General features: G+C 33.5%; 2 protein-coding genes across 5 annotated transcripts in view; both read right to left on the bottom strand.

The window, feature by feature from the left end:
* Positions 1-15,392, bottom strand: part of LOC105209730 (39S ribosomal protein L39, mitochondrial) — a 39,432-nt gene extending 24,040 nt beyond the window's left edge. The window contains exon 1 of the mRNA XM_011180308.3: positions 15,383-15,392. The gene's annotated coding sequence lies outside the window, so the exon portion shown is untranslated. The remainder of the gene's footprint in view (positions 1-15,382) is intronic.
* The window catches only part of Reck_0 (reversion-inducing cysteine-rich protein with Kazal motifs), a 56,580-nt gene continuing 34,828 nt past the window's right edge, over positions 5,357-27,108 (bottom strand). For all 4 annotated transcript variants that reach the window (XM_011180236.3, XM_011180219.3, XM_011180228.3 and 1 more), the window contains exons 4-9: positions 12,771-12,894; positions 9,357-9,574; positions 8,412-8,562; positions 7,035-8,285; positions 6,705-6,971; positions 5,357-6,650 (exon numbers count right to left, since the gene is read on the bottom strand). In XM_011180236.3, coding sequence (XP_011178538.2) covers positions 5,860-6,650; positions 6,705-6,971; positions 7,035-8,285; positions 8,412-8,562; positions 9,357-9,574; positions 12,771-12,894 — 2,802 coding nt within the window. In that variant the 3' untranslated portion in view covers positions 5,357-5,859. The remainder of the gene's footprint in view (positions 6,651-6,704; positions 6,972-7,034; positions 8,286-8,411; positions 8,563-9,356; positions 9,575-12,770; positions 12,895-27,108) is intronic.

The raw sequence follows: 27,108 nt of genomic DNA, 5'->3' as shown, positions 1-27,108 counted from the left end.
CTTCCTCTATTTTTGGATTGTATAAGGTTGTACCTAAAAGAAACGACTCAAGAAAATTGTATTGATATAGATTTAGTAGTTTGCGAGATATGTACAAAAAACTTAGTAGAGGGCGGGGCCACGCCCACTTCCCCAAAAAATTAAAATTTTACTTCCATAACTTGATTTATAGCTTAGTTATTGCACTTTATGTGTTTTCGGTTTTCGACATTTTGTGGGTGTAGCAGTGGTCCGATAACGCCCATCTTCAAACTTAACCTTCTTAAGCCTAGAAATACGTCTTCCAAATTTCATCAAGATATCTCAATTTTTACTCAAGTTACAGCTTGCACGGACGGACGGACAGACAGACATCCGGATTTGAACTTTACACGTCACCCTAATCACATTGGTATATACATATAACCCTATACCTAACTCGTTTAGTTTTGGGTGTTACAAACAACCGTTATGTGGACAAAACTATAATACTCTCGTAGCAACATTGTTGCGAGAGTATAAGAAAAATATGAAGTAATAAAACCGTTATTAGTTATACTATTATTAAACGTGTTTATTAAACAAATATTTAAATAACAAGTGAGTATTGATAATATACATACATATTTGCGCAATCAATTAGACTAGACTACTGTTAAAATAATATTTGCATTATATATGGCTTAAATAAACATTTTGTATTGTATATATATATATATACAGAAGTATGAAACGGTACTTATTGTTTGTTAAATTTATATATATTAAATGCTTTGGTTGTGTTGTCTGTTAATAATTAAGCTTACTTTAAAATATATATATACTCATATATAGCACATAAATTTTAATTTTTTTTATTTAAATATAATATTAAATTATATACTAATACATTCGTATACAATAATAATAATATATTTCATATACATAGCGACAGTCGGTCTTTATTATTTACAATATTATTTATAATATTTATATTTTGTTTATATATATTATATTTATATATGGCTCTCATTTGCTCTAATATCACAAATTTTACTATGACTAAATATGTATATTTGAATATTTTATTTATTATTTATAATTACAAAAATTATGTGAAGTAGAGTAAGAGTTCTTAAATTTTATATATATTATATTTTCAATTAAAATTAAAAAAAACTCGCTAATATTGGTGCTACCGATTTGGTATAAGATCAGCACCACAATTAATAGCACCAAACTGGGTTTTACATTCTAAAATCATAAATATTTCACATACATATATCAACTGATTTTTAAGTCTCCAAAATGTATATGTACATATTTAAGTTAAAAAGTACGAAGCTTAATATAAAAACATATATATTTTACAGACTGCAGATAAATATAAATTAATTTTGTTTTATGAAAAATATATGAAAGCTGTTGAGAAAATTTTTGTTACAGATGATAGATTTATAAATAAGTTTTGACCAATCTAAATGGCTCTACTCTTCAACTAATTTATCGAACTTATTTCGCTACTTTGGTTTTATGCATAGCACTTAAATAATACTAATTTTCTCTATCAATTTCTGCAACTCGCGCTGTACAAATGCTCTTTTGCGTAAACAAATAAGACATTAAGGCACATTTTTGAAACACAAGCATATTTGTGAAACCGTAAATTTCTATAAATGTTGGAAACAAATTCGTTTTTTTTTTAATTTTGAAAATAAAAATATTTTTTTTTTGTTATTTCATTGACAGCAATTGAGATTATTCTTACTGTTTTTGTAACATTTCTCTATAATATGTATTTTTCATTTAACTTTTTTCAGTTATTTACATTTATTGTGTTTTAATTTTGATTTATGTAATAAATTTTTTTATTTTATTTTAAAAAATTGTATTATAAGTTTTCATAAAATTTTTTTATTGAAATCTTTTAGCAGTTGTTTAAATTTAGAGTATTTTATTTTGGATTTATTAATTTTGTTTTTTTTTTTTTAATTTAATTTAAAAAAATATATATTTTATTTTATTTTAAATTTTATATTTTTTGAAATAATATAGTTTTTCACGTCCAAACAAATTCGTTTCTTGTAAGCCAAAAAAATTTGAAAATAAAAATATTTTGTTTTTTGGCATTTCATTGACAGCAATTGAGATTAATCTTACTGCTTTTGTACCATTTTTCTATAATATGTATTTTTCATTTAACTTTTTGTATTTGTTCACATTGAACGAATTTAATTTTTTTGCATTTTTTTATTTTATTTTATAAATTTTTTTTTGTCAATTTTTATATAACTTTTTATTATAACATTTTTGCATTTGTCTAAATTTATAGTATTTATTTTGGATTTATTAATTTTGTTTTTTTTTTTTTATTGAATTAAAAATAGTTTATTTTATTTTAAATTTTATATTTTATGAAATATTATATTTCATTTTACATTTTTTTTCACATAATATATAAGGTTTAAAAATAATATTTTTTTTTTAATTTATTAACTATTATATATAATTAACTATCGCATTTTTTTATTTTATTTTATAAAATATAATTACATGTTTTTACAATTTTTTTTTAATCTTTTTGCAGTTGTATAAATTTATAGTATTTTATTTTGAATTTATTAATTTTGTTTTTTCTTTATTTAATTAAAAAAAAAAGATATTTTATATTTTATGAATTAATATATTTTTTCACTTTTTTTATTTTCACAATATATATTATATTTAAGGTAAACATAATAATTTATTTTATTTTATATAATATTAAATCTCACTTTTTTACTTATTTCAAATTTAATACAATAAAAATGTATTTAATTAATTTAATCATTATTATTTTTTATTTATATATTTATTTTTATTTTATTTATATTTATTAAATTTGAGATATTTTGTAATATATTTCTCATTGCTTTTTAGTTTATTAGGTCTCTCTCTGAACATAATTATTTTTTAATTTACTAGCTATATTATATTAAATTTTAATTTCTTAATAATTGCAAATTTAATAAAATTAAAATGTTTTTAATTATAATTTTTTCCTTTAATTTTGTATCTTTATTTTATACATATTAATTATATTTTAGTTATATTGAAATATATTTTTCATAATTTATTTTTACTGTTTTATTAAATCTCTTTATATGATAATCTTTGGTTTTATTTTATATTAATTAATTAATTATTTGCAATAATTCAATGTTAATAATATTTTTCACCAAATTTTTATCTTTTTTTACTTTAAATAATTTATTAAGAAATTTTACTATTTATTTAAACAATATATATTTTATTAACTTTTGTTGGATTAAATTAATATTTTTACGATTTTTTTTTATATTCATTTTTATTATTTGTGAATAGTTTTTATTTAATAAATAAATAGCTAATTAGAAATACTAATTATAATATTACAAAATATTAAAAAAAAACCTTTAAGCGGCTGTACCACTGTGATACTTTCAAAAAATCGATTTTTATCGCGATATACCGTGAAATCGGCAACGTCGTAACTTGAATAGAATGGCACCGTTCTTCTTGATCTCTCTCTTTCTCTTTGATTTGGCGATAGACGCGCGCACACCGAGTCGGATTAATATTTTTACGATTTTTTTTTATATTCATTTTTATTATTTGTGAATAGTTTTTATTTAATAAATAAATAGCTAATTAGAAATACTAATTATAATATTACAAAATATTAAAAAAAAACCTTTAAGCGGCTGTACCACTGTGATACTTTCAAAAAATCGATTTTTATCGCGATATACCGTGAAATCGGCAACGTCGTAACTTGAATAGAATGGCACCGTTCTTCTTGATCTCTCTCTTTCTCTTTGATTGGTTAAAATTTGTCAATTTGGCATTAAGAAAACAAAAATTTCTTCAGAACTACGCCATTTTGTTAATTTGTGATATTTAAAAAAAAGACGTAGGTCATTATATAGGAAGTGCCTTCAACTTTAATAATACTTTTTGAATTTTTTAGTTTCGACCATAATCATGTCAGCAGTTGGAGAACTTTTTTTTGCCACCTCCGTAGACTTCGTTATTTTTCAATATTTTTTTTTAAATCTTTAAATATAGCTGAAAATATATCTTATTATGCCCAAAAAACTTCGAAGCATTCGATCTAGTACTTTCTTGTACAAAGATTCACGAAAATCTTCTAATTTTTCATGGGTTACACCGGTATAGCCCCTTAATTAAATAATATTCTTTGTAGCATCTATATATTATTTAAATTAAAATTATTATTTAATATTATTTCATATAAATGAGTTTTGTATCTTTTATCGATTATTAATCGTAATAAATTTAAAATATTTTTTTTTTGTTTATTTAAAAAAATATTTTAAAAATATATAATATTTTTATTTATTTAAAAAAAATATTTTAAAAATATTTTTTTATTTATTTTATTTATATTTTAAAAATATTTTTTTTTTTTTAAATATTTTAATTTAAAATAATTAAAATATTAAAATTAAAATATTTAATTTAAAATAATTAAAATATTAAATTTAAAATATATTTTTTGTTTATTTAAAAAAAATATTTTTTTATATATATATTTTAAAAATATTTTTTTTGTTTATTTAAAAAATATTTTAATTTTAATAAAAAATTATTATTTTTTTTGTATTATTTTTATTATTTTTTTATATTTTTTTTATTAATTAAATATTTTTTTTCTTCATATATAATTTGAATAATGTATTCATTTTTTTTATTTTATTTTAGATTTCATACTACTCTTAATACTTCATTTTATTTTTTTATTATTTAATATCTATTTTATTATTAATTTTTTATAATTTGAATGTGAAAATTTATTTTAATTTTTTTTTCATTTCATCTATTAAAAATAAAATTAATTAAATGTATATACTCATTATTTGACTTCATAGAACTTATTTCATTGTACTTTATTGTATTGAATCTATTTATTTTGCCATTTAATAATCATTAATATTGATATTATATTTCACAATTTTATTTTTTATTTTTTATTAATTTTTTTATTTAATATATATTTAATTATTTAATTTTTAAATTTTGATTATTATTATTTTTTTTACATTTTATTTTTATTATTTACCAAAAATTGTGTATTTAATTTAAATTTATATGAAACATGTTCGTTTTTTGTTTTATAAAACTTATTTCATTTTATTTTATTTTATTTAAATGTAAATTTATTTAAAATTAAAATTTTTTTTTTATTTAGAGGATTTAATTCAAATATTGTATTAAATGTTATTTATTTTATTTTCCATTTAATAATTCTTTTAATATTTTATTTATAATTTTATATTAATTTTTATATTTTTCATATTTATTACTTATATTATTTCATAATTTTACATATTTTTTTTTAATTTATAATTTTTGATTTTTTTGTTTATTTAATATTTACAGCAATATTTTTATTATTTCAAAAAATTGTTTACACTTATGACACAATAATCTCGAATATTTAATGCAAATTAGAAATATTAACAGTTATTTTTCAACAAAGAAGTGGGTTCTAAGTTCTATAGCGCATATATATGTATGTATGCTTGCTCTCATATATACATTAAAACTTCAAAACAGCTTTAACAACACTTTTCAAAAAAAATTTCTTTCAAAAACCAATTTCCATTGCATTCACCTCGACTTTCTTCTCATTTCTAATTTTGAATATTTTTTCCACACTTAATTTACACATAAATAAATTAAAACTAAACTATTTACATTTTGGCTTATTATTGCTTAACATACATATTAAAAAAAAGAGAAAAACATTAAACATTAGCTAACTACTAGATTGGCACTAAGAATTCACTCAGCAGATTTACAAAAACACTTTTTCACCTTCCACTTCACCCACAGCAGATAACAACTTAAATGCTATAACTATAAAACGCGTCTACTCTGCAGTGTCCACACTGTCAGCGCTGCGATAATTGCCAGACTCGGCATTAGCAGTAAGCGTCCCGCGCCGCCATCCGCGCTCTGCTCCACCAAATGCGAAACGATCAGGCCGGAGAGTACCAAATTCGTTGTGATCTCATGCGATTGCGACTCGATCATCAGCGAGATGCGTTCGGCCTCACGCGCACACGCCTCGACTTGCATGCGCATCGGTGTAGTGGCGCGCGGCACGAGCGCTACAAATATACCCACTTCCATGGTGAGAAAGCCGGTGAGTTGACATTCGGAGAACTGCACGAGCGCATCCAATGCCTGCAAGACGCTATGTAACGTGAGCAGATCCTTATTTTGCGCGCGCACCGCATATAGCGCGCGATCGATCTGTTTGCGTGAGTAGACAATACGAAAAGCGCCCGCGCAGATGGCGCAACAAGCACCGGGTGGCACCACACGACGACAGTAGGGGGACGGTAAACGTGGACAGCGGACGCTGTTGCAACGCGGACCCATATCGGCGACGAGCAGACCAACCTGACGACAACGTCCACGATAATCGATTATGATGTAATCGGCCCAAGCGGCGCACTCGTGTGTATATGTAACGCCATTGATGCCGCAGACCGGTCCCTGCATGGAGCAGCTGCGGAAGCAGGCGCCCCAGTGCGCCAGCGTGGCATGCGCCGCAAGTAAATCGCAGGCGCTGGCATGCGTGCGACGCTGCTTATCGCATACCGGACGTGGTTCGGCGGATGTGCAGCCGGCGGTGAGATTAACTGTAAAGATTTTGGGTTAGTGTGTTGAATTTGTTGAGTTTACGCTCTACTTACCACACTGATATTGCAGACAAGGACGATGCATCGAGGATAAACAGATTTTCCTTTGCTCTAAGCACTGATGATCCGCTGGACAGCTGTAGGCGCCCTCACGACATGGATTCAATGTGGCACAAGCGCCATACTGCAACTCATTGTCCTGCATCCCCAGACATTTGGCAATGCAGGCGGACTGATAGGTGTTGCCGTTACTGCCACAAACGGGCACAAAATGTGTTGGACAATTACAGGGCAGACTGGTGTACGATGGATCCAGATAGCCTGCGAAGCAAAAAAACATTAATTCTCGTTCCCTAGTCTCCAATTCTTCGTTTATATACTCACTTGCCAAACGACACTGCTTCTTCGTGCACGTAATCTCACCGGCAAAGCAACTACACAGATTACATTCCAAATAAAAGGACTCGCCGTGCTCATAGCTCCGCCCACCCGGCAGCAGACACTTCGCATAAGTGAAGCTCGGCAAGGGTTGACAATGTTCGACGCGTCCCTGCGCACCACAGCGACACACCTTGAACGCACCCGTCGCAGCATCACCAACAATCTTAGACGACGGCTTCTCAGCTTGCCACACCGGTATGCGCACGTAGGCGCCAAATGGCACCAGATAGTTGGAGGCCTCACCAAGTCTACAACCTGGCACACACTCAAAAGTGTTGCTTTCATTACGGCGCGCTATGCATGCGCCACTGGCGTTGCAGGGATGTCCTTTACAAGGCGCTGTCAAGCCATGATAACCACCAGTTTCCTTCGGTACATCACTCTCTTCACGATATGGACGCAATGAGACGCAAGACACATCCTCGCTGGGCGATAGACGCGCGCACACCGAGTCGGCATTGAGCGCCAAACGCATACGCGTCCAATCCAAACACTCGCTCAATATCTCATAACAATCCTCGCGGCAGATATGATTATAGTGACGATCACGTGTGCATGGCTTGATTTGCAGCGCGCATGCGATGGCCTTCCACTGCTCGGGCGCACAACGTGTCATATTCTTAATGGGCAGCTCCAAGCCATCCAAGATGACAGAACCATTTTGTTGCCACATTTTCAAGTCCGAACGTGCCGCTAAATCGGCTTCGGCATTACAACTGCGAAATAGCTCCGTGGGACGATTATTGAAGTTGGTGCAGAAACTGAGTCCATCACAACCGAGTTCGCAGGGTTCGTCCACTTCATCGATGCATTGCCGCAATTTCAATTCGTTGCGGTCCAGCAGGCAGGAGTCTTCGAAAAATGCGCGCGTCGCCGTCCAATCATTCGAGTAAGTCTGCATACAGAGGCGACGACATTTGAGAAATTTCGCCTTCTCACAGCAATGCAACTTCGCCGAGTCAATGCCAATCTGATTGATCTGTGACAGTTCGTTGGTGCTCTTCGTAGCCGGCACGAAGATCTTGCGTTCGGCTGTCAAGAAACACTGCCATAACGGTATGTGTGGCAGCGGTATGCCACAACCACTAACCTCCAATTCGCCGATGATGATATCAATGCTTTCGGTGCTATTCAATACCGAACGGCAGGCGCTGCGGCAGCTATCCACATTGGAGAACTCACAGCACGGTAGATCTGTGTGAAGTAAAGTGAAAAAAATGTGCCGTTATTTATTAATAGTCGCACACAAATTAGTGTAGGGTCACATTTTTCAATTAACCCTGTCAGCGGCACAAGTGCATTGTAGCCATCTCCACTTACATTTGTGGGAGTTTGTCACTGGCGTCATGCCGGTGATGTTGTTTATACATTGCAGCACCTCAGCATCGCGTTTCTCGTGGCACAGCTCGTGCAAACGATGGTGGTTGTTGCGTTTGTATGTCTTCTGCGTTTCGAAGACGTCGCGGCAGGCCTACAAAAACAAATTTTGTAAAGATTTTAATTACATTCATGCGTGCCTTGACAAAGTAGTCGTTGAGGTTAGCTTGTGCGTTGCATTTGCTTGCAGCTACCAAACTGGTCGATCAAGTTGAAAATCAATTAATAGATGCATTTTTATTTATATGTTGTGGAGGCTAAAACCCCAGAAGCTACATATATAGATATATACACAGTGGCGAAATTTTAATACCGTTAAAACTTGCAATTATTTAGATCTATCTTAAAGAGAAATATTCTGAAGAGAGACTTCTTGTAGAGCGAGAAAGATTATATTAAAGTAGTCAAAAGAGATTTAACCCGAAGTTGTAGGTATCAATGTCTCAAGAAGAGTTCGATTCAATCGATTCGACCTTTCAGGAAGCGAAGGGTTTCGAGATAAGACTTTTATAACCTAGAGCGAGCAAAGCGGGCACCAGCATCTTCACAATGAGCCGTGATAGAACTCTGAAATCTTTATTACGACAAACGTACTGGCCTAGTTCATGGTTATCAACAGAGGGATCGTATATTGAACACCACACCGCGGAAGGCCATAGAAAAGGTTTATCTGTAGGGCTCTACATTTGGTGAATTCAAATCAAAATATAAACTAAAAATTGAGCCGCAGGTCGATGAAAGTGTCTTCGGGGACCAAAACATCAATTAGATCCTACATTTTATATTCGCGATCCTTCTTCCCATCTAATACTTAATTATCTTCCCTACTCCTCAACATCCAACTCATATTAATGGTCTCCCCTTATGTCTTCCTTCGCACACACCCACCTGTAAACACTCCGACGTACGCGCCGTACTGCAGCAACGATCGCCAGTCTCCTGATGTTCAAAACAAGCGAACATGTGCTGTTCATCACTTTTGCGGCACGCGCTGATTAGTTGTGGCTGCGTTGTGGACTCTGATGTAGCGCAAGCATTGCGGCAGCGCGGTGACAAGCCTAAAGTGCAACAACGTCGCCCCGACCACTCAGCGCCACGTGCGACGGCTGAAATAAAATGAAACGAAAACAGAAAATAAAATCAAGAGATGAAACCGCAAGATATTAAAAATAAAGCTTAATAATAGTTGAACACACACGCTAGAAACATATGCATTAATTAAAATCGAAGCAAGTTTATTGAAGTAGAAAATGTGTGTAGGATCATAGAACTGTCGTCTTTAGGAGGCTTTCCACTGTCTTTCACAACTTAATTTGTACGAATAAAAAGCTAACTATTAAAACACAATTGTCTAGATGGCCGAAATAGGTACCCTAGTTCCATAAACTTCAATTTACTAACTCAGCCCACTAAAAATTCGATGAACTTACATCTAACTTTCCCATAAATAAGAAAAAGAAAGGAATCTACTCTAAAACATTTTCCATATATTCTTGGGTTGTTAAAATCTGAGGGTAGAGTCTTATTAAATCTTTCATGAAGATTTCGAAAACATTTAGGACAGATCTCTCTGTTGAATCGACATATCAATTGAGCGAATCGATTGCTATATAAGTTTAATGGCTTTTTACAACCATCTAAAGAACGCTGGATACACAAAAGAGCTTGATTTTCTGGACCGAATCAACGCCTGCGATATGCTGCTGAAACGGAACGAACTCGACCCATTTTTGATGATCTGTGACAGTTCGTTGGTGGTTCGTCGGATGTGACTGGCGACGAAAAATTCATCACATACGACAATATCAAGCGAAAACTGTCGTGGTCGAAGGCCGGTGAAGATTTTGCTGTGTGTTTGGTGGGATTGGAAGGGAATCATCCACTATGAGCTGCTCCCATATGACCAGACGCTTAATTCATATAGCCCGGTCATAGCGCCAAGTGATTACCACCAGGGGGGGATATTGAGATTGTTGCCTTCTAGGTGGAAACAGATTATCGAACGAAACGGCGCATATTTGAACTAAATCCGATCACAGTAACACTTTTTTTAAAGCATTGATTAAAGAGCAAAAAAGCGGAAGGAAGATAATTGCCAACCTAATATTATATACGGCGGCGAAGAACTGATAAGGTGCATGCATCAGCTTCTTTGCAGAATATGGTCGGAAGAAAGCATGCCTGACGATTGGAATCTCAGTGTGCTCTGCCCAATCCATAAAAAGGGAGATCCCACAATCTGCGCCAATTACCGTGGGATCAGCCTCCTAAATATCGCATACAAGGTTCTATCGAGCGTATTGTGTGAAAGACTAAAGCCCACTGTCAACAAACTGATTGGACCTTATCAGTGTGGCTTTAGACCTGGAAAATCGACAACTGACCAGATATTCACCATGCGCCAAATCTTGGAAAAGACCCGAGAAAAGAGGATCGACACACACCACCTTTTTGTCGATTTTAAAGCTGCTTTCGACAGCACGAAAAGGAGTTGCCTTTACGCCGCGATGTCTGAATTTGGTATCCCCGCAAAACTAATACGGCTGTGTAAATTGACGTTGAGCAACACCAAAAGCTCCGTCATGATTGGGAAGGACCTCTCCGAGCCGTTCGATACCAAACGAGGTTTCAGACAAGGTGACTCACTATCGTGCGACTTCTTTAACCTGATGCTGGAAAAAATTATAAGAGCTGCAGAGCTAAACCGAGAAGGTACAATCTTCTACAAGAGTGTACAGCTCCTGGCGTACGCCGATGATATTGATATCATCGGAAGCAACAACCGCGCCGTTTGTTCTGCTTTTTCCCGCATGGATAAGGAGGCGAAGCGAATGGGTCTGGAGGTGAATGAGGACAAGACGAAATATCTCCTGTCATCAAACAAACAGTCGGCGCATTCGCGTCTTGGCTCCCACGTCACTGTTGACAGTCATAACTTCGAGGTCGTAGATAATTTCGTATACCTGGGAACCAGCATCAACAACACGAACAATGTCAGCCTCGAAATCCAGCGCAGAATAACTCTTGCCAACAGGTGCTACTTTGGACTGAGTAGGCAATTGAACAGTAAAGTCCTCTCTCGACGAACCAAAATCAAGCTTTACAAGTCGCTTATCATTCCCGTCCTGCTTTACGGTGCAGAAGCTTGGACGATGTCAACATCAGATGAGACGACACTAGGAGTTTTCGAGAGGAAAATTTTGCGCAAGATTTATGGTCCTCAGAACATTGGCAACGGCGAATACCGCAGACGATGGAACGATGAGCTGTACGAGTTATACGACGACATTGACATAGTTCAGCGAATAAAAAGACAGCGGCTACGCTGGCTAGGTCATGTTGTCCGAATGGACGAAAACACTCCAGCCCTGAAAGTGTTCGATGCAGTACCCGCCGGAGGAAGCCGAGGAAGGGGAAGGCCTCCACTCCGTTGGAGGGACCAGGTGGAGAGCGACCTGGTTACACTTGGGATCTCCAACTGGCGCCGAACTGCGAAGGAGAGAGACAGGTGGCGCACTATCGTCGATTCGGCTATAACCGGCTAAACGGTTGCAACGCCAATCACATACATCACAATATTATAAAACATAGATCCAGTATTTTATTTATTCCGGAGGCATCAAATTTTTGCAGGTAATGCCGTTATTTATGAATCCAATATTTTTGTAGTTTTCATATTCACAGCTGGAACCTATTCATGCTTGCAATGCAAACTAAGTTTCATAGCGTATAAGCCGAGGGACAGTTGTAGAATAAATGCTGGAACTAAGTCCTGAAATTTAATACTTTCGAAGAGCTAATGGATCTTAAAAGAAGCTTTATTAAAATATCTCGTCTGAGCAAACTTCTATATATAAGAGTCCCTCCTTAGATCATTAAAAAATAATGTTGGACAGTGTTGGTACTTCAAAAAAAAGATAGTATAGTTTTTGGGGCCTGTAATAACTGTCACTCGAACCATTATCTGTTAGACTTATTTCGATTTTTTAATTATTAGATTCTTGTCGATTTTTCATCAAACTATTCCATATGATAATTATGTAATAAACCTTTCGAATTATATATGAATAAAGCAACATTTTCTCTTACGAGTTTCCTATGGAAATCTATGGAATAAAGAAAATTTAAAATTGGAATATTGTAAAGCAGCTTAAAGAATACTAATTATTTTATTCTGCAATGGTTTTTAACAAGATCATTGAAAGATTGCATTATCTAACTACCAAACTGTTAGATTTCTTTACAAATACATAATCCAAAAGCGTATAAATCACTCAGCTTTCATTCACAAACAAAACTCACCTTCTAGCGTACGATTCATACAACTCCAAAAGCTGGTTTGCATTGATGGACAATATTTCTTCAACTCCAAACGCAGACTACGTCCATTCGCATTGTCTGACGAAGCCAATTGCACCAATGAAAGCTGCAAAAGAAAACACACACGAAATAAAACGTAAATATATTTGAATTTTTGCAGATTAAATTGCTTTTCGTTAAAATGCAATTTTAATAAATTAACACAGGTGACAGGCGCTAAAGCTAAGCTTATACGTGTAAAATTTGCAATGAAAATATACTTAAATACAGATTACGATATATATACATACACTCAAAAATATACTCATGATTACTCAGATATACATATACATATACACATAGGCGGAAATTGATTAATGTTCACCGTTAGGCAACTAAAATGTAGCGCACTAGCGAAAAAAAAAACAAAATAACTGTTCTCAGATAAACCTTGTCAAAATGTGATACTTGCGGCTTGTCCGCGCCGCATAATTTATTGCTTTCGATAGTATTTGTAGCGCATGCGTATCAGCTGACAACCGAATGCTCGTGCAATAACACAATTTGCAATACGTGAGCTTAGGTGTATTTAAAAAAAAAATATTACTTTTTTCTTTGTAATAGCCCAGTGAATACATATAACTATTTTTTTCTAAAGGAAATTAATCCGAGATTTTTCATTTATTCTTTGCTTTACAAAAATAACATATCTATAATGCATTTTGAATAACTGAAAGAAAAGAAGTAGTTTCCACCTCCTCATCTAAGATTACTTACTGTAAACATCCTAACAAGACCGTGGGAGCTTAAAACCGTCAGAAATTTAAACAAGCATCTTCAAAAACCCTGAGAAATAAATGACCACAAATGTTAATAACGAACTGAGACAGATTTCATATCCTCAAGTGTATATAAATACTCCGAACAGTTTCTCGTTTTCCACCCCACTTCGAGAACTTGGCCAAAAATCAAAGAATAGTATTTATTTGGTGACCCTAAAACCTTTATAGAATCGGGATATAACTTATAAAAAGAAGCGTTATACTATTTGAAATGATTAACATAAGCTTTTTAAAAAGAAATTTACTATATGGAAACTTCAGGAGATTTTTCCCCTCTATGGTTTTGATCATTTTGGATTCTTACAAATAAGTTTCAACTATCTTGGGTTCCATCAAATAACGCATTCATCCTCAAGATATCCACAACTTCAACAAAAATATATTAAATTTTTAATTTTTGACAGACTTTGAACAAAAAACACTATTTTTTGTTCAAATTGAAAAAATTAGTTGTAATACAAACAAGTAAAGAAGGGCTAAGTTCGGGTATAACCGAACATTTTATACTCTCGCAATTTATTTATTTAATTTTATTATTATAATACGTAATTTTACCCACATATTCATATATATGGTATAAAGTCCATTGAAAGTTGGGAACCCTAATATTAGGTATAGTTATGACCCGTATTTTAGACACGGAGACATATTATTAAATATAACAGAGACATATTCTTCAAAATATCTAAGAGATTTCGTTAAAAAATTTATTAAAAGCACTGAGGTCCTCATAATCGATGTATGAGGCCTTGAATACTTATGGTCCGATTTTGGCGCTTTTTAGAAGAGCGATGCCACACTATAAATGCAGTATTTGTGCAAAGTTCTGTTCCGATATGTTCACTAGTGCTTACTTTATGTATTGTAAAGTAAACGGATTCAGATCGTCTTCATAGTTCTGGTATATGGGAAGTAGGCGTGGTCGTGAATCAATTTGGCGTATTTTTACAATATATCATTGGGATGCGAGGAAAATATTACAAACCGAATTTCATTGAAATGGGTCGAGTAGTTTCGGAGCGGGCGGAACCACGCCCACTTAAAATTTTGTATACAATTTACAGCTCTTATGTACCTTCTTTATAATGATATTTAAGGCTTCTCTTGGTTTTCCTTACTGAATTAATGCATTTTTAGTAGTTTTCAACATAACCTTTGTATGGGAGGTGGGCTTAGTTATAATCCGATTTTCTCCATTTTTGGACTATATAAGGAAATACCTGAAAAACGACTCCTGAAAGTTTCGTTAATATAGCTTTGAACTTTACTCTTCACCCTGATCATTTTGATATATATAACCCTATATCTACTCGTTTCGTTTTAGGACTTACAAACAACCGTTATGTGGACAAAACTATTATACTCTCTTTAGCAACTTTGTTGCGAGAGTATAAAAATAAAAATCCTTCGTTCTAATGTTATTCCAAAGTTGTGTGCAAAGTTTGAACAAAATTGCTTCATAACTTTTCGAGAATTCGTGAACACGAGTTTTGAGATAAACGCATTTAAAGTTTTAAATTGAAACTCACGTGGTCTGATGGGCGAAACTTCCAAATGCTCTATCTGTTAAAAATCGATAGAGCAGAGTCGGATCGACTTGAAAATTTTGGAGATTGTTTTGAAAATATGAAACTCATATAACCCCTTAAGCGAACTCTTATGATACATAAATATAGACATTAATAGTGATCCTTGAGTGTAATAACATTTGCTATAGGACTTCATAGATTTGGAGATATTATCTTACAAAATGAGACAGCATTTAACTTCGCTTTATTTTTCGGATCGTCGGCAACTTGAAACCCATTTAGCTGCCTATTCTGAACTCAACCGAATTACATGGACGAATAGTGGTGTTACCAAGTAAATAGACCTTGAAGGGATAAATGGAAAAATCATTCTGTCTTCCTGGACACGACGGTGGTGGTAACTATCTACTACATCATGATAACTAGATAGGCTTCTCCAACAGCAACGTCGTATATTTAAACTATTATAAGGCAGTAATCTAACTTTAGACAACCGCATCGTTGAGGGATACCTTCTAAAAAAATATCCATTTGAATAAGAAAATACGTTGAGATCAGTTTTAGTTTGAAGAACCGTGAACCAGTCATTGAAGACCGAGATATTACTCACTTAATAGTGGTCGCACTTTAAACTCTCCTGCTTGAGTTAATATTAATTTATTTAATCAAAAATATATTTCAACTTCAAGGCGCACAATGCGCACATTCGCCGTTGTCGACAAGTCGTTCAGCGAAAATTTGAAATCTTTCAAATATTTTAAGAAATTAGATACATATTACTTTCATTGCTAAAATTATATACATATCAAGACTTGTTTATAAAAAACGCTTGTCAGCCACTTATTTATCTGCTCATTACAAGGAGTACGACCGAGATCCAAGTCAGCGCAGTGGCAATTCTTGGCTTAAGTCATAAATAAAGCAGCTAATCGATTTCCATACCATATCTATATGTATTTAGTTATATATTTTATGTTCATATATTAATTACGAGCCTTAAGTGGGGCAGCGCGCGAACTGGAGCTTAGCGTTCACAATAAAGTGTTTGCGCCACCTGCAAACGTTACGAGCGCTTTTGCCTTGGCAGCTACCTATGTATAACAACAAATGACTTTGCAATATTTTATAAATTTATTTCAAATAATTTTATTTATTTTATTTTCTCACTATTTTAGCATACGACACTGAGCTGGCTGCCATGCCAAACGGCATACAAGCCGCCAATTCCGGTAGTTGAGTTAAGGCTATTGGTAAATATCAACTCGTACCGGCGTTCAAAGATTTAAATAAAAACTTAGTTTTAGTGCTCAGTTTATGCATAAAAATCAAGAAAAAAGAAATAAAAATAATAGAAAATGCATTATTCACAGACATTTGTCGTTAGCGTGCTCCATATATGGACAAGCTATGCCAACTTGAACTACGAAAAGTTTGCTGAGTACATTCAAAAATGCCGGGCTTTTGGAAATATTTTGAATATTTTTTTTTATCAAATGCCATACCGTTACAGTGCAATAATTTCAGTAATATGTGTCTAAAAGTAATATACAAGTACAACTTCCCTTACTTTCGTCTTGAAAAATATCTAGTTCAATACCTCTTAACCCTAGTATTCGATTCGCTAAACATAACGAAAACTTTGAGCTTTGCAAAATAATTCTCAAAATCTGATAAAGGAAAGTATATGCACCTGATTCTTGGTTAGTTCTTGTCTTATACCACGACCTAATGGATTAAGAGTTACGATGTCCCTGAATCTGCTTGGTTCCAGATTTTTTTCAATGCTAATATCCAGAGTTTTTCATCTGCTGGAATTAGTTCCTTTAATTGTTGTAGTTTTCGGTATAATACGCAGTTTGTTTTTTAAGATAGTGGTCTAACCCCAAGTCTTCGCCTTCGTTTTGACTACAGTTGTTGTTAGAGCGGCATATATGTTGGAACCATTTAGCCGGTTAAAGCCGAATCGATTATAGTGCGCCACTCCTCTCTTTCCTTCGCAGTTCGATGCCAGTTGGAGATCCCAAGTGTAACCAGGTCGCTCTCCACCTCTTCCTCGGCTTCCTTCAGCGGGTACTGTATCGAACACTTTCAGAGCTGGAGTGTTTTCGTCCATTCGGACAACATGACCTAGCCAGCGCAGCCGCTGTCCTTTTTATTCTCTGAACAATGTCAATGCCGTCGTATAACTCGTACAGCTCATCGTTCCATCGTCTGAGGACCATAAATCTTGCGCAATCTCGAAAACTCCTAGTTCGTCTCATCTTATGTTGATATTGTCCAGGCTTCTGCACTATAAAGTAGGACGGAAATCATAAGCAACTTAGAGAGTTTCGTCGAGAAAGGACTTTACTTTTCAATTATCTACTGAGTACCCAGAGCGGCATATAATATTATCAAAAAATTGTAGGAATGCTTCCGATTTGATAGTCCTTGGCCGGTTAGAAATCCGTGTCCGTTCCGGTTGCGAAGAACCGACTGTCGTGGGAACAGTTTCGTTTCCCTTAGGTTATATTGAGGTTTGCTGCACCTTGCACATTTGGGTATGTATTTTTCCGATAGGATTCGATTGACGTGTTTCCTTCATTCTCCTATCTCGAGAGATCTATTGTGGAAACCATGCCAATCTTCTATTCAGATGTTCTCAATGTTGCATCAGTAATCCTCTCAGTATTCTAATTTATAATATAGACTGATTGCCAAAGATCTATAACTCTCGATCATTATTCTTTTCCATGAAACATTTGTGCTAAATACTTTTTACTTTTATAGAAAATGAGACTAACTCTAGCTTACTCTAAGCAAATCCTACTCGTTCCGTGAAAGTACATTTAAGAGAAAATGTATCTCAAAGTGTTCCTATATTATTAAAGTGAACTTCGAACGGTCTTATATCCTAATAATCTCTCTTAGATTCAAAATTATTAACAGTAAAAAAGTGGAACAACCAGTAGATCGAATGTTGTAAAACACAATCTTAATCCATTTTTTTACGCTTATGAAACCAAAACCGCTTAAAATTCCACCCACATACGATTTCGAAATTTCGTTGTACTGGCTATAATCTATTCCAATTATGGACATTTAGCCAGACGCTTGTAACAACACCAATTTTAATCGTTTTTCTAGTGAAACCAAGAACGAAATTAATTTTCAGAGGCAACCGGAAATGCCAGCGACACAAGTCTGCGTCAAAAGGTACGAGTAAGAATGGCTCAACGAAAATATTGTTGGAGCTCGAAAGTACATATACAAATTGACACATTATGATAACAGTTATGACAATAAAATCGGTAAACAATAGTATAAATAATACACATTTCAAGCGAAATAAAATAATAATAAAATTATTGGAAAAAAATTATATGTAAAATAAAATAATTGTGCTCTCCTGCATATTAAGTAGATGCTTCTTTCAAAATATGATGGAATATGCCTCGGCAATATTAACAAGTTATTATGTTTGATAGCGCGCAGTAGAATGTATCACTGTATGGCTGAATTAAACACGTATCAAAATATAGGGTTGCAGAGTTGCCACCTAAACTTTTTTATGATCTGAAATTTTTAATGAGAATCCAAGAACATGGTTTTATGAATGCTTACAGAAAAAATTGGAGAGTTTTGAAATGTTTTTGGTATATAATGAAGCTCAAAACAGCAAGTCACACATGCTGAACCACACTTTAATGCACTTTATTCTTAATTTCCTGAAATGTTCCGAGATTTAAGAGAGTTGAGAGATTTAACTAAAGACTTTCCAATTACTAATATATTACTAGTTTACACAGCAAAGCCTTAAAAAATTTCAAGAAATAATACCAAATTTTAATCTTAAATTCCACCAAATTGGCAACCCTACCTCTAGACCCTCACACATTATTAAACATATAATATTTTAATAACTGCGTCGGAGTGTATTGAATATCTTGGTTAATTTAATGAAAACTTCTACATTACGAGTATTCTAATTATAAATGCAAGACACGCTTCGTTGTTGTACAAATAACCAATGAAGAACCAATCTTAAAATTAGCCACCACAAACTCGAACTGACGTCGAATGGACAAATACATTATATGATTGGACAGGCAACTAACTACTGAAGTGTCTTTCAACTCGCGGCAGTATGAGCGTTCAATGTGTGACGGAAATGCAGAATTCCAAGAAGTTACAACGGATTATGCATTTCAAATGCAACTCCTCGTCTGCTTTAAGGAATTTAAGGAAGAAGTGTTAGAAAATATGAAAAAAACTTAAGTTTAATGGGTAAGGTTATATAAACCTGCCTGTACCAACTAGCACAAATCAATTGTCATCGAAGTCATCTAACGAGAGATCCAAAAACGAGCTGTTTCGACAGGGTGGAACCAAAGGAAAAGGGGTTTTGGATGGATAGGGTTTATATGGCATGCAACAAGTTGGTTGGTCATGCGGAGACTCTTTTCTTGCAGAACTTATGTTGGGTATGTCGGGGTTCAGTCTGGATTAGTCGGAGTTTAATCTACTGCAGTATCCTGAACCAAGTTACGCGAGGATCACTTTAGTTTCACGACTCAATTTGAGCTCGGTGTCTGCGTTTTGACTCCAAGTAAACCATTCACGGCGAGGGAGTCAAGGAAAGTAGTAATAGCTCCTCTGTGAATTGTGTTCAGTGCCTTTCGGAAGTCAGTTGCGTCTGAAGTCAGATCGGGGTATAGTGTAGTAAGCTGTCAACATGTTTTGGAATGTACACTTGATGGCTCTAGGAGGTGGCTCGGCTTCCAGCAAGTCACTGATGGTATGATTTCTGTTAAAGCCTCAAGAGAAACTGCTTGAAGAGCAGCCTCGTTACGTAAGTGATCGATCAGAGACATCACGAAACAACATTTAGCTGTCCAGATTGCAGTGTTCAAGTCTAAAGCTTCCTTAGATGCACAAGTCGTACTTCTTATTTATGAATTTCCTGGATGAGCAGGGTTATAGGTTGACACCCTTCAGACAGTCAGGTTACTCGGTGCATATTTGTTCCAGAAAAATTATAAATTTTTAACAACTCTATCCACCAAAGATGGCTCAAAAACAACAAAATGGAATTATCTAAAAAAATGTGATGATTATTCTTAGTGAATGCACTCCATATGCGTGGGATAAATGTCGCCGTCACCGATAAATTTAAAAATGAGATATAAAAGGCTGACTTTCGGAATATTTTTAACAGATAAGCGATCATTATGGGCTCATCGAACAGATTCTGAAGGATTTTCCTTAAGGAATTCCGTATGTAGTGCTGTGTCTTATGTTTGTAGGATCTATGTAAGCTCAACGGACTCTTATTAATATCGGTCGAGGACTATCAACTATTTTCGAAAACTATGCTATCAGAGCAAATATAGATCAAATACAGTTCTAACTCGACAAACCAACCACTTGACATTCACAATATCTGCGTTATTTAAGAATTTATTTTATCTCAAGAGGAGACTTATATCATCTAAAATCTGAAATATTCCATACAAGTATATAAGAAAACCTCGAACTCAATATGCACCACCGCATTGCACTAAAAAACCTGTATAATAAAAAATTGTAAAATTAAATGCGAAAAAAACACCGCAACGCCCGCTCAATAAAATTGCAATTTACACCTCATGCAAAGCAAAAAAGTGTTTAATTATTGTTTGCGACATATGATCGTTGAGCAGCTGTACGGGCTATATGCTGCACAGTCGTAAAAAGGCGAGAGACATTAAGTACACACTTACACCGACGGCAGACAATGTGAGAAGACACGCAGATCGCGCGAATGCAACTAAAACATAAACAAGTAACAACAACAATGCGCCCATATCGACTGATCACATTTACCTATGGTCACATTGATCGTTTTCGAGGTAAGTTGAAAGATGGCAGATAAGCCGGCTTTGTGTCTATATGTGTGTTTATGTATGCTGGTGCTGGCTGCATCTTGCGAGTAGCATTGTACAAGATTTAATATCAGATTTCTGTGTTAAAAAAAAAAACAAAATTTTGTTTCCTTTTCAATTTTCACTCTCTCTTTCATGTGTGTGTATGACACACAATTTACCCTTATATTTGTTTGTTGTTGCTTTTACTGGCACTCCACGCGCTTTTGATATCATGTTTGTTGCTCCTTTAATTTACGAGCGTACATTCACATTCAACTCAGCAGGTTGTCTTGTTTTCGTTAAACTCAAATTTCTTGTTTCTTTTTCTTCAATTTTTTGTTCTTATTTGTGTGGTGCTATTTTGACAATGTTTTCATTCTGAAATGTCTACCACTTGCTGTATGGTGTCTTCGTCACAATGCACAGTGGTTGAGAATCATACATGTTTTGGTGACAAAATTTCATGAAGTTGGTGTGGGACATTTTGGTTAGTTTTCGAGTGTGTTATGAATTTAAAAGTATGTTTACATATGAAAATAATCTCGTTCTAAGCTCGTTCAATAATCTAACCATTAACATACAGCGAAATGAGATTATCAATTGTCAAATGTGTTGCATTTGTTGTTGTATTACACATATTTCTCTCGTTGTCGGCCATTTTTGTTTACATTTTCATTTGACATTTCTCCTCTTCTTCGCAAAATTATCGATAAACCTAGGAATAACACCGAAAATCTAGTTGTATAAAACGAGATAATTTTATAATCTCGAATTTTCCAGAGGAATTTTGTATGGGAAATCTCGTTTCTTAAATACAGATTATCGAGTTAAGCTCGTAAATGGAGATAATATCGTAAACATAGTATAAATGCATGAAAATGCATGAAAGAAGTTACTAATATAGTCTAATCATTACAAGTTCAATCAAAGTAAATAAACATAACCTAAAAAATTCCCTATAAAGTTGTCCTATAAATACTTTTCCTCGAAATATCGTTCGGATATTTATAATAACATATGAAATAGAAACCAAAAAATTTATTGTAATCGGTCAAGTTTAACACCTACTACTGAAATATAATTTCCAAAAGACTTTAAAATTAAAATTTTGAATAAAATCACATACAGTTCAACTTCCATTACTCAAACTGCTCTAACTCCAAGTACTCCATAATTCGAACTATTGAATTGGCAATATAAGTCAAAATTCATACAAATTACCTTCTGTAACTCGGAAGTCTCTCTAACTCGAAGTTTTTTTGTGGATTAGGGTGCTTCGAGTTAGAGAAGTTCCACTGTAATTTCCTCCACCAATTTTTTTTTAATCATTATGAACATAGGTTAGGTTAGGTTAAGTGAAATACTGAAAAAAAATATTGAGCTTATGTATTAAAAAGATCCTAACTTAAAAACAAAAATCATAAAAATATAAAGTTTAACATTTTAAACAATAAGATTCTAACCTAAAAAATTTCATAAAAATTCCCCGTTAAATATTTTATATTTTGACAATTTTACAATATTTTAGATGGAAATCCTAAATGTAGTTTAATCCCTTAATTTTAACGCACGATTTCCAAACCTAACTTCAAAAACTCAAAAGCCGAACCAATTAATATATCCATGTCTCCAGATGTTTCTCAAAAATAGTATGTCTAACAATCATAATATGGTTGCAATCCTTAAATTAGAGTACCCTAACTATCAAATATAAACTTAACCCTAAAAATTCTTTCAAAATTCATTAAAACCTGAATTGCATGATAATCGAACCGAATTCGGTCAAAATAAGATATTTTACTTGGAACTTGACAATATTAGCATATTCCATTCTCAACTAAGATAAGGAAAACTGGATAATTTATAGAATTTGACATAACAAAAAATAATTATTCAAAGCAAAGTATTCGCAATGTAAATCCGTCGACATGTTATCATTAAAAGAAGGTCTTTAAAATGAGAAATTTTAAAATTTTATTTATTTCAAGCCTGTTTGGCATCTTCTAGAACTATAAACCGAACTATAGCACACTTTTCATACTTAATTCGCACATATAAAAGTATACCTTATTTGTTGGACCAAACCCCACTGTGCCCCGTAACTTGATCGCATTGGTTGTGAATTCTGTTATTGGTTGTTGTTGTTGTTTTTGCTCTTTGGCAAAGTGCTTAATTGTTTTCCGATCAGCAATATTCAAAACAAAAGCACAATCGATTAAGAGCACCGGGTGTGATCGTTTTGCCATGATAAAGAGACCACAATGCGTGGTGAGAAGTGATGTCTGATATGGGAGCAGCACACATACACCCATACAACGATATGTATATACTTGAATGTCAATTGACAAGTTGTGGGTGTGAAATTTCCACTGATTACACTTCGAATTTCGAACAGGAAGTGTAAAGAGAATTTCAGATTGTTGCATTCAAGTATTTTTTTGAGGGGTGAGCGAAAAGAAATTGGGTGAATTCGCGGCAAGTTTTCTATTTCAAAGTATTATTGATGGCAAATTTAATTGCTGCAATTTTACAAAGATGTTGTACGCGATAACATTTCATTGAAATATTTTATTAGAATTTAATTGAATATTGGATTTCAAGTGTTTTCTAAAATTCGAACAAAATAGGACCCATTGCAGCTGCTTTCGTTCATAGAAATATGAATGAAACGGCAACAGAAGGCTCTAGGGTTAGTTTAAGGGAGGGGTCTGGGTTTCAGCGCAAAAAAAAACACTTTTTTTGTGATTTTTTATCTCAAATATCGATTAAGCAATTTTATTCAAACCTTCTATACATTATTTGACTATGTTCTGTAAATTTTTCATGCAAAAATATTAAACCATTAGCCCGTGACAGAGCTTCCCCTAGGACGTCTTGAAAAAAAATAATTTACGGTGTTCCCTGTAACTATCCGTACCCGAGAATAAAAAACCATAAAATTTTAGTTAGATTTTAAACAAATCTTCCCCCAACATTCTCTGATTATTTTTTTTTATTGAAAAATTTTTGGCGGCCATCTAAAGTGTGAACCGTTATTTTCGACTAAAATTCCCGCCATTTTCAGGGTGGGAAACACCCTTAGTGTTAAAAAAAAATTTTACTAAACGTAGGGGGGAGGTATTTTATATGAAGAAAATGTGTACCAAGTTTGAAATGAATCGTTCGAGTAGTTTTCAAATGGCAGTGAACACGGACTTCAAAAAAGTGGTTTTGAGAAAAACGCGTTTAAATCTGCACTGCAATTCCAACCGCCCGTAGCTGTTAAAGTTAGAGCGTTAAAGGCCCCGAGACTAATTAAACAATGACTTCAAGAATATTGCTTAGAACGGATTAAAATTTTGAGGACATATTCTGGAAATGTTAAACAATAAGATAAAACAAAAAAAACGATTTTTCGAAAGTGAAAACCCAGACCCCTCCCTAAAAAGAACCTAAATTAGAATTCCCTAAACGATAAAGAAAGATCTGATCAAGATCCATCTGGTCAATGCTGTGACAGAAGAGAGCTTGAACCCGAAGTAGAAACCCGAAGCAAACCAAACTAGTTTAAACACACACTTAGTAGATAGCTTTTACCTCTCATTTGGATTAAGTTAAAAGTTGAAGTTATGAATATACACACACCTACATATGTATGTACGAGTATAAATGACAAGATCCATTCAGCAAAAATCAGTTTCAATTTTTATAAATTCATTCATAACAGGTAGAATGCCTTCAAGCGCTTTGTAGCTACAACATTTGCTTATGCAAATTGAAAATATTGGTTCGCAGCAAGAGCAGTGATTCCCAAACTTATTACAATGGACAGAGAACGAAAGTTGATCGATTCATGCGCAAACAATAAAAGACCAAATTGGATAAGCTAGAACTTGTACTTAAGGACTGATTAAATTTATGAAAAAATGTACACCTTTTTCAAGGAGAAGGGTTTCAGAAATTCACTAATGATCTAGAGGAAAAGAAGTCGGCCAGAAGAGAGCACCTATAAAGCCACTTTGCTTAGAAAACTCTTCAGTTCGTGACTGTGAGAGGAAAATGGGATTAATGAATGGATTTTCAGAGAGTAAGAAACACTTTTCAAACAAGGAGCTTTACCTATAGACCTAGTTTAGAAAGTCTAAAAGTTACGAAAAAAATTACCTGTTGGCAATTACATATCTGCTTTGCTTAAAAAAAACATCAGTTCGAGATGGTTAGAGGAAAATGGATTTTTGATTGATTACTAGAGAACAAGAAATATTTTTAAAGTTTCGGTGAGAAGGTCCCGGTGGCATTTAAGAGTAAATAGATCGATCACAATCAACTATCCTTTCGATTATTTATATGTATTTTCATTCCTTCTAAGTAAATATTCTAATTAAAGAGTGTTTAAGAACAATTTAAATTTGTATATTCACAGAAGAAGTTTCAGAACTCCTGAACTTGTGTTGCCGCTTCACCGTTGGACCGCCGACTGAGTTTGACTGCGAATGGATATTGTTTCTTTTATTATTTCTTTCTTTATGCTTTTGATTGATGCAAAAGCAAATTAAAAGCGTCATGCAATTTATTATTCACTTCAACTGGAAAGGATAAAATGTTGAATATATAATAAATAAATAAAAAAATAAATAAAACACTGAAAAAAGTGTAGCTAATCAATGGAAATGTCAGTTAGCGGCGACGGAGATATTATATTGAAAGCTCGAAGGCTGATTTGCAGGTTACGAGTTTACGGATCGATATACAATTATTAACAGTTTCTGGAGAGTTTAGATTTAATAATATTTTATCTTTGGGACCAAATTGAAATCTTCAGGTGTTCAAGAAGTTTGCATATATGATCTCAGTACCCAAAAGAAGTGAGTATTGAGGATAATATGCTGAATTTTGTTTAAAAGAACCCGCTTTATTGGAAAACTAAGACTCTTACGAACTTTCTACGAGCTTTCTACGCTCGAAAGAGTCTTGGTTTTTTCCTGTGTAGAATCAACTCATAGTATAATCCCGTTTTTAGTATTACAAGTTTCTAATTAGCCACAAACTACAATCATTAATCCTGCAAATCTATTTCTAAACCTGTTCCAACTGATTTGTGAGCTAACTTGTAAATTTTATTCTTGTAATATCTTAGTTTGACTACAAAAATCGTGAGAAAGGCAGTGAATTTGGAAAATAGGAGACATATTGACATACATATAAGGTGGATTTTTAGAGATGTAGTAACTCTTCGAGGGATAGTTGTCAAAATACAATTGAACTTTCATAACTTGAACTTCTTAAGGCAGTAGTCTGCTTTACAGGCTTCAAAAAATCGATTTTTTTTGTTTTAAATCTCTTCCAAAACTATCCAAGAATAAAATTCTAGAGGCCAGTTCGACATATTTTCGAAGCTAGAGCAGTTTTAGTGGCCGAGCGTCGAGCAGGTGCTAATGCTCAGGCAGACTTTAAAGCGCGTTTTCTCGAGTTTTCATTTTCACAAGTGTTAGAAAACGGTGCCGGCGATAGCAAAAAGAATATATGTCCCATCGAAAAAAACCAAAGTGATCTAGCTTCAGTATTAAATTATCTTCTATTTGAACTAAAAAAGTTGGACAAAGTATTATTTAAACTACTTGTTTTGAAACTTAAAGACAATTTTTTTTTTCTTAAAAAAGTGTTTTTTTTTTCAAACTTCGAACAAATTTTGAATTTTATAACTTCTTCGGTATTTTTTTAGTTCATAAAGAAAAGAAATAAATATAAAAATTAAAAAAAAATTTGGTTCGACTGTTTCAGATGCATCGCACGACCTCCGGCACCGATTTGCAAGTGCAGACTCCCGGCGCTCCAAAAAAATACTTACAACTTTGAAAAAATTTCAATATTTTTTAATAATAAACATTGTCTTTTAAGTCTTAAATATAGTACACTATCGTCTTAAAATTCCGTTTACCACAAACATTTCCTTCTCTTTCAAAACAAATTGCTAAAAAAACGCTTTTTTTCGGCTTCTAAAGCAGACTACTGCCTTAACTCGAAGTTCTCCATAACTTGAACTCTTGAATTGACCATAGAAGTGAAATTTCATACAAATTACCTTCCATAACTGTAAATCACTCTA

This window comes from Zeugodacus cucurbitae, chromosome 4 (assembly GCF_028554725.1).
Source record: "Zeugodacus cucurbitae isolate PBARC_wt_2022May chromosome 4, idZeuCucr1.2, whole genome shotgun sequence".
NCBI lineage: Eukaryota > Metazoa > Arthropoda > Insecta > Diptera > Tephritidae > Zeugodacus > Zeugodacus cucurbitae.
Note: the sequence above shows the minus strand (reverse complement) of the source record. Positions and strands in the feature narration are given on the sequence as shown.